Here is an 8,563-nt window from a genome sequence, read left to right as displayed (position 1 = left end):
TTCTCTTTTTCTCTTTTCTCTTTTTCTCTTTTTCTTTTATATAAGATTCCTCATTCTTTTCTCTATCTGGAAATTTCGAACCCAGAGAGTGTTGGCAGTGCCATCCAGGAGCTTGTTGACCTGTAAGTACTTTTGGCCATATCGGAACTCATTTTGCAAAACAGATCCCAGCTAATCATTTCCTGCCTTTTATAGCGGATTCATTCACGGTTCGGACAAGGTCGACAATAATGGCCAAGTAGTGAATCGCTGCTTTTCGCCAACGGCCAGTGGGACGATGGCGGCTCAAATTCCCCTCGAGCCTATCAACTGCAGACTCCTGGAGGCTGCAGGGAAGCTAGGGTGCTTGGAGGCGATGACGGTGATTGCTGCAGCATCACAGTTGCCGCATCCTCTCTCGCAGCATCCTCTGGACGTCACGGATGCTGCCACTTTGATCGGCCGGTCACAGTTCGCACATCCCTTCTCCGATCACATTACAATGATGAATGTAGCGTATGCTTACGCTCACATAATCAAGGAGGAGGAGATGGATCCTGCCCAATGGTGTCATGACCATTTCCTGTCTCAGAGCAGTTTGGACCATCTCTGGTCCATGCAATCGCGCCTTCGCCAAAAGGTCAACATGCGATGGCCGAATCGCTTGGGTGTTAGCGACGTTCGTGACCCCAACTACGAGCTAACAATTCGCAAGGCACTGGCCGTTGGCCTTGCGACACAATCTGCCGTGCTTAAGAAAGGCACCGATACTCACATCACGGTGAACTATAACCATTCGGGCCTCATCAATGCCGACAGTGCCGTGATGTAGCAAGGCTTTGACGTGTCGGGGCTCAACTTTGTGAGAAGTGGAAGTTCCTTTCCAGCTTACGAGTGGATTGTATACAACAACTTCGAAAGCTCTGGTGGCAAGGAGATGTTCACTACTGTGACTGTTGTTGAGCCGGAATGGTTTTGTGTAAGTTGAATTGCCCACTCATCTCCCATCATTGATGAGATACTAGCTTTGAGATCAGAACGAACCATTCATGTCACCTGAGCGGGCAACCAAGAAGTGGAATGGCAGGACCAAGCAGCCTGAGATCCAGGCGCGTCTTACCGCGGCCCGAAAGTCTTTACTTGAGCCATCGACTGTCACGAGCTCCAAGTCAAAAGTGACGCTGTAAAGATTCGGTTTGAGGCACTGGTGTGGGGAAATTTTCGACCGCAGACAGGTTTTCGAAGGCAAGACGAGATGTTTGTGCGGCGAAAGCCAGGTACCTTCTTTGATTTTGCTCTTTGTTAGTGGCGAAAGCTAGGTATAATACTCACAAGCTCGCCATTTAAATAAATGCGTATAGCCCATGCGTAGGAGAGCTGGGCGATATAATCTTGTTTTCCGGGGATTACGGACGGCCGGAGGTTTAATTATTATAAAAATCCCAAATTGCACGTGGAATAGCTAAAATCACCGTATTCATAATTGATAAAAAAAAAAATAAAGAAGAGAAAAGATAGAGGGAAAAAAAGAAAAAGAAGAAAATTAAAATAAGAGAGAGAGAGAAAGAGAAGAAGAAAAAAGAAAAAGAGAGGGGGAAAAAGAGAGAAAGAAAAGGAGAGCGAAAAGAGAAAGAGAAAAAAGTCGAAAGCACTGCGCGGGAGAGATATGCGCTCAACCAGGTCCCTGGCAGGCTGGGTGTACCATCTGCCTGTTCTTTTGCGCAGAGATCCGAACATGATCATGAAGATGCCCTCCAGAAGAAGCGTAAATGGTTTGTGCCGTGCATCGTTGTCAAACAGTGCCAGCACAAAGAGGTTGGGCTCCACGTCTTCGTTGCAGATCCATTTTTGGTGCTCCCCGGTTTCCCGGCATTCTTCCAAGCTCTGTCCGGATTGCTTGAGATACTGTTGCATGCGCGACCAGCCGCCTATCTTCTCTGTTGCAGAGCCAACGTACCGCCGAACTTCTCCTGTTCTCTGATGCTGAGCCAGGTCAACGTAGCAGCTAATACGTTGCTCAAAGGCCGGGAATCGCGGGAGATGTGCCAGAAATTCATCCATGCTCGTTTCCGAGTTGCCGAGAAGTTCTTGGACAGGCAGAGGGATCGCGTCCATTAGAAAATTGACCAACCAATCAGCACCGCTGATTTGTAGCAGTTGGTATACATCTGGGCACATTGTCCGGTCTTCGCGATCTATGGCGCAAAAGTCGTGGAATGGTATACGGAGTACCTTCCTGTACTCATCAATGATGGATCTTAGCTCATTCCGAAATGAGTCCCGGTATTGTCGGGCGTCGTCTTCCCCGTGGATAGACCTCTCCTGGAAGGGGTCTTGGGCTTTGATGTAGACGCTTGGGATGACATTGTGGTCGGAGAGTTCTGCATCAATGCTTTCTTCTTCCTCTTCGTCATCTTCTTCTTCTTCCACCTCCTGGTCGTTGACATATACCCCTGAATCGTCATCACCGTCCAATGTACTTGGGCAGGCATTTGTCACAGCCTCTTTCTCTTCAGTGGTGAGACCAACACCGTCCAGGACGTCTTGCAAATATTTGTCACAGCCTCTTTCTCTTCAGTGGTGAGACCAACACCGTCCAGGACGTCTTGCAAATATTCATCTGCATCATCTTCATCTTTGCCATCATCTTGGCCACGTCGTCCCCGGCCTGTTGGTCATTTTCACACTCAGAATTGGGCTGATGAGTCTGTATGTCGACCTGCTTTGCCTGTTTCTTGATATGATTGTGTCCAGCATCGAGCCCAAGAATCTTTACGTCGCGGTGGTGAAGTAGTTGCGCAAGTAATTGTTTCGTGGTTTGGAAAGCAAAAAAAGCGAGCGCGACTTGAATATTTGCCGTAGTCGCATATAAGGAATGGCCGAGTGACGGATGCAAGCCCCCCCCCCCTTCCCGCCCTTAATTCTCATTCCATCTTCCATTTCCCAGAACTTTCCACAAACGTCAGGAACTTTCACCTCTGCACGGATCTTCAATTTCCAAAAACCTCCCCGAACACCAGACATTCTCAATCAGTATTCACACAAGATCAGCAAGATGTCGAGCGGTCCTCCCAACAAGCCGAGTGCGTCCAGTGCTGGCGCCTCCAAGCCGTAAGTCCTCTCACCACTCTTCTCAGCAATACAGAACATGGCCAGACACTGATCTCGCATTGTCTTCACAGTGGGGTCGACCCCCTACCAGGCCAAGCACCGCAATCACCCAGTCGAACCCGGGCACTGCGCCCCAAGCAACTCCAAATCCCGCTCCCCAGGGCAGAGTAAGTCTTCCTGATTTTCATCCGGCATGTGCCTGTGCGGCTCTCGACAATGTGTCCCAGAACCCTAAATGACAAGCAAACGCTGACCTTGCGATAATCATAGTGGGGTCAAGCACCGAACAGGTCCGCCGCGGCAAAGGTGGAAAAGAATGCAGCCACGGCAGCTTGAGCGCTTTCAAAAGAGGATTCCCAAATGAATCCATTCAACAACAAAGCCTTCTCGTTGGAGTATCAACAAATCCTACAGGAAAGTCGTCGGCTTGTCGTTGCCGCTCAACGACAGAAGTTCCTGGACCTTTACCAAAACGAAGAGGTCATGATCGTTGTGAGTAAGACTGGCTCTGGCAAGTCAACCCAGATCCCCAAGTTTGTCTTGTACGACGAACTTGCAGGAAATGGCAAGATTCCCGTCACTCAGACTCGAAGGCTTGCTGCAATCTCTGTAGCAGAGTGAGTCGCCCATGAGCTGGATGTTGTGTGCGGTGAAGAGATTGGCTAAGCCATTAGCCCTGCCAGTGTTTGCGCGGCCATTGATGGAATAGAGCCAGCATTTGGCAGGGTCGGTGGTGCTCGCTGGTCAACTAGTCCTGTAATATGACTTGAAAATGAGAAATGGACGTCGAGTGAATGATTTAGTACACATGATTCCATGGTGCATACATATGCCTGCCTCATTCAGGCTGTATGGGACTTGTACAAGTTCATACCAGGGCCAGGCAGCCAGGGGCAAGGCCACAGTCGGATGTAAAAGCCGTCTCGGCCACCCAGTAGCCGCCATTGTTCAAATGATTGAATGAAACTCTTACTCCGGTTCAACATAGCTTGCTACGCACAAGTCGTCTGCGGATGCTAGCCGCGCGATGGTGGCTGTGATGGCATTTAAATTTTTCATTTTGCCCGATCGCCTCCAGACAGCAACTTTGTCTGTTGGAAAAGGGACTATAACATTGAAAAGATACGAAGTGTTTCCTCAAGACATTTGTAAAAAGAGATCGAGATAAGCAGATTGTCGGGCGATGGTTGTATATGCCTTGCTGACGCCATTCACAACCCACAATACTCGGAGTGACATGGTAAAGTCAGAAGAAGACCGCCACACACACTCAAAGTACTTTAATGCCACATTTGTGGTGATGGCCACGGTGTCGTGATTGTCACAAGTCTTCATAATGGCTTTGGATAGATACTTTCTTCATTTTGTTCTGCTTCTTTGCTAGTATATACCACCATGTCCGACATCAGTCGAGTCTATGTGATACAAGAACTTGGCAACTTATTTACATTTACCTGCTCTCAAGCACTCCTCCATGAGTACTACCCGCTGGTGGGGTAGATACTTCGGTGCCGGCCTCCTTTCTAATCTTATCCATCTCCTCTGGTGGAGGCGCAACCCATTTCGAGGATTTGCGAGGGTTGACGTGCTCAACATACATTGTATCGATTTCCTCCACTAGAATTTAAGTGTTAGTGACCATGAATAAAGAGAAATACAGGTCTGCTCCGCGATCATGAGAGTAATCGGCGCATTGCAGAATATTTCGAAGGGGACACTTACAGGTTCGACCTTGGGTTTCGAGAACGAAAAAGTAAACCAACAGTCCGCCCAAAACATTACAGCCAGCAAACACGTAGCCGTAGCGAAAGTCAATGGCAGACGTAATAAATGGTGTAAAAAAGGCAATCAAAAAATTCCAAATCCAGTTGCTGGCGGTGGCCAAGGCCATGGCCTTTGCTCGGTACCGCGACGGATAGATCTCAGCAACCAACGACCACACTTGCGGGCCCCATGTGGTTGAAAATCCTAGAATGAAAAGGCAGGCAAAGACGATGAGAACGATACCGGCCGTGGGGGTTTGGGTTGGGTCATCCAGGTCGAGCAGGAAGTGCCCTACCGAGGCAAAGATCATGAAGCAGATGAACATCCAGATGCTACCAATAATCAACGACTTGCGCCTGCCGTAGTGTTCAATCAAGTAGAGACCAATGAATGTAAGGCAAAAGTTGATTGCGTTCAGAATTATCTGGGTGACAAAGGAGCTGATTGATACGGATTTGAAGATAGTCTAGACTATATTAGTACTTGTTGGTATCTCAAGAGGGGAATTCGAGCTTAAATAGGGGGAATCGATCCCAAAAGAGGGAGAAATCGATGTTCAGAGGGAAAATTGGTCTTAAGGGAATCAATCTCACCGTGCCATAGTAAAAGAAATAGTTGGCGCCAGTAAGCTGCTGGAACATCTGCAACAACATTCCAATGGCTATACGGTAAGCCATACGAGGTGCCCGGAACATTTCAATCGTGTTTTTAACAACGCCTCCTTGGATCTGAGTTTCGGCGCGGAGTTTGTTGCCAATTTCCTCCATTTGCACATGGATAGCATAATGGTTGGCAGGAGCACCGTATACCTTCATCAATGTCTTCTTGGCCTCTTCGATTCTACCACGGCGGTAGTCAAATCTGGGAGTTTCGCTGAAAGCCAGCATGCCAATGCCAAGGATAAGAGTCCAGATCCAACCGAGACCAATAACGATGCGCCATGAGGCCGAGCTATGTGTTTGGTGGGTGTAGGTGCCATAGTTGAAGCAGGCAGCCAAGAAGATGCCGAGAGTAATGAATAATTGATACGCGCAGACCAGAGCACCACGAATCCACGGAGGCGCCGTCTCGGACTGATACATGGGGACCAACAGACTCAGGGCACCGACACCAAAGCCGGCCACCAGTCTCCCAATCATGATCTGTTCCCAAGCGGTTACGGCAGCGACCTGAATGACAAAGCCAACCGAGACGACGATACACCAGAGGCATATGGAAATGCGACGGCCAATCCGATCAGCAATGGGGGCAGCCACGAGAGCGCCCACCAGTGTGCCAATGGATAGCAGGCCGACAATGAGACCGGATCGAACGTTACTAAAGGTGTATTCATCTCCCTGTCGCTGACCAAAGCGTTCCAGAAAGTCGGGCATTTCCAGAAAACCAGAAATCTGACCGGTGTCATAACTACAATGGCGATGATTCAGTAATAAGTAAATTGACGACCAAAATACAAGACACGTACCCGAATATCAGTCCTCCCATAGAGACCAGAGCGCCCATACATAGTGATCGTGCAGTCAACCGCGGGAGTGGCGAGTAGTCCAGTGCTGATGGAGGACCATCTACATGTTCGGCTCCCTTTCTCGACTCGTTTGGATCATGTTCATCGAACGTGACATGGGTGCTCATTCCCAACATGATGGGCGATGTTTGCTCGTGGCTATCAGAGCGTGAGATGAACAAAGAGGCTACTATGGTGTGGATGAATAGAACAAAGTTGACTGACAGAGGGCTAGAGGGCCGTGTTTATTAGAAGGATAGGACTCAGTGGTATCGGCCAGTAAACTAGCAAAGTCCCTCATCTATAAAATCTACAGATTGACATGAAATCGAGAGACAGGATGGCGACCGTTTATCTTTATTAAAGTAAGCATAACCGCGTCAACGGTTCTGTCGTCATCATGAATTTCTTTTTTCCAAGACAGGTCCCATGGTCACTGGGGGAAATGGAGCCATGATTGAGTCTGCTTGGCAGCCAAAAGGTGAGCGCACCAATCAGCCCGGCAGTTTGTAAGCCTGGAGAAAACTTTCGCGGTTAGTGCCTTGGAGATCGCGGGCAGAGGACAGCAGAGTTTGAGGACGCGTTCATGAGATGCATTATTGGAAATGGATACTGTAGTGTAAGAAGTGACAGCCATCCTTTCCGTTGTTGGTGCAAATTCCGGTGGTGCCGGGGCAGAATTGTGCGTCTCCAGATGTATGAATCTGGGATGTGTCTCGGTGTGTATCAATACTATTGGTGCTGATCTGGGACAAAAGGATCCAGCGTCATTGGGCTTTGGAGCCTCAAAACTACGTCACTGCGCTCCGTCCGTCGTGCGTGTCCCAAAAAACTCCACCGCCCTCATCAAGCTCCAGCTGGGGATGGTTTTTAGTGTGCGGTCTCCAGGACGGGGAAAATGTCGACCCCGGTGGCCCGTTCCTATCTCCAGCGTGGTTGGGCCAAAGGAAAGGTTTCTCTGGAGTTATTCGGACCGTTTTTTATCTTTTGGACTCGACACGCGATCCGGGGAATGAGGAGAAAATGTGGTCTTTTCTAGAGGTGGGTTGACGCTGACGAACCGATTTCTTCGCCCTCGAATCATTGCCTCGAAACAAAGCAATCAGACATTAGATTTTTGGCATGATCACCCATCGAAAGATCGAGTTTATTGCGTATTCGCTCCTTGTTACCTCGAGCATGTAGACTTTCTCATTTTCGCTAAGAACAAACCAAGGCCGCGGCACTCGGCGTGGGGCCGCACTCGGGATGGCTTAAAGCCTTGATCTTGGCCGCCTCGGAGAAAAGCACCAATTCAAATAGGCGCCTTCGAGAAGCCTCCTCTAGTCGTCCTAGGCCCGCCGAGCCCGCGTCATCGATGGAGCTACGGAGAAGTCAATTGATCGGAAGTCTTCCAACCGAATCTATTTGCGCTTATCCTCGGACGGGGACTTTAATGGAGACTAACGAAATGTTTTCGTTTACGTTGTGTGTGTGTGCAATGACAGCCCTGCTACTGCGGAATAGCAGAAAGCAAATTCCCGCATACATGGCAATGAAAAGAGCATAATAGCTGGAGCTGCTGTATTCGGGATCTAGTGTTATGCTCAACTATAATCACAAATGACTGTAACTCCGTACATTCCGAGGCATTGTCACGAATTTTATTCTGATTTGGAATCCGCCAGCCTTGCTACGTCACACGAGTAAATGTTGAAAATCAGGTACAATGATTTGTCGACTAGTGTACTCACGTTACTAAAAAGAGTTGCCCCGGTGATGTACCTCTTCACTGTCAATGGATAGTATTAATGCAGGAACATGCCGGAAGCAGCATTCTTTCACAGTACAAGATGAACAAGTCAGGTCCCAGCCGCGAACACTAATAAGCTATCTTATATCTGCTAAACAAAGTTGTAACCCCCAAAATTAAGATTCTTAGCTTATACATCGCGAGTAACGAAGGAGTATATAGATCCTTGTAAATATCGAGTCGATCTAAACAATTCCCTATAGCCCATGGGCTGACAAACTTTGGGAGCTGATAAAAGTCTTTATTGATTCCACTATAATCTCTCGCATAATTTTGCTCAACAAACAGGTTTCAGGGTATCAGCACCGATACTCGAAAGTTACGGTTGATTATAAGAAAACAACAAGGGTTAAAAAGACGCAAGAGAGAGAGAGAGAGAAAGGAAGAAGAAAAAGGAAGAAAGAAGGAGGAGA

The 8,563-nt window shown here is 48.3% G+C and overlaps 4 protein-coding genes across 4 annotated transcripts; 2 read left to right on the top strand and 2 right to left on the bottom strand.

Moving 5' to 3' along the window:
- Nucleotides 1–277: 277 nt before the first annotated feature.
- Nucleotides 278–811, top strand: PFICI_08280 (uncharacterized protein; the record flags this gene model as incomplete). Its single annotated transcript, XM_007836861.1, has 1 exon — nucleotides 278–811. The coding sequence occupies one exon, from the start codon at nucleotides 278–280 to the stop codon at nucleotides 809–811; it is 534 nt and encodes a 177-aa protein (XP_007835052.1).
- A 599-nt stretch (nucleotides 812–1,410) lies between these two features.
- PFICI_08279 (uncharacterized protein) lies at nucleotides 1,411–2,626 on the bottom strand (the record flags this gene model as incomplete). Its single annotated transcript, XM_007836860.1, has 3 exons — nucleotides 1,411–1,441; nucleotides 1,682–2,458; nucleotides 2,571–2,626. 3 exons carry the CDS (start codon nucleotides 2,624–2,626, stop codon nucleotides 1,411–1,413), a joined length of 864 nt encoding a protein of 287 aa, XP_007835051.1.
- An 824-nt stretch (nucleotides 2,627–3,450) lies between these two features.
- On the top strand, nucleotides 3,451–3,711 carry PFICI_08278 (uncharacterized protein; the record flags this gene model as incomplete). Its single annotated transcript, XM_007836859.1, has 1 exon — nucleotides 3,451–3,711. The coding sequence occupies one exon, from the start codon at nucleotides 3,451–3,453 to the stop codon at nucleotides 3,709–3,711; it is 261 nt and encodes an 86-aa protein (XP_007835050.1).
- Nucleotides 3,712–4,540: 829 nt separating this feature from the next.
- Nucleotides 4,541–6,495, bottom strand: PFICI_08277 (uncharacterized protein; the record flags this gene model as incomplete). The annotated part of the gene is made up of 4 exons (XM_007836858.1): nucleotides 4,541–4,707; nucleotides 4,813–5,320; nucleotides 5,448–6,261; nucleotides 6,320–6,495. 4 exons carry the CDS (start codon nucleotides 6,493–6,495, stop codon nucleotides 4,541–4,543), a joined length of 1,665 nt encoding a protein of 554 aa, XP_007835049.1.
- Nucleotides 6,496–8,563: the final 2,068 nt, after the last annotated feature.

Source organism: Pestalotiopsis fici (genome assembly GCF_000516985.1).
Source record: "Pestalotiopsis fici W106-1 unplaced genomic scaffold PFICI_Scf_5, whole genome shotgun sequence".
NCBI classification, from domain to species: Eukaryota; Fungi; Ascomycota; class Sordariomycetes; order Amphisphaeriales; family Sporocadaceae; genus Pestalotiopsis; species Pestalotiopsis fici.
This window is presented reverse-complemented; position numbering and strand designations above follow the sequence as displayed.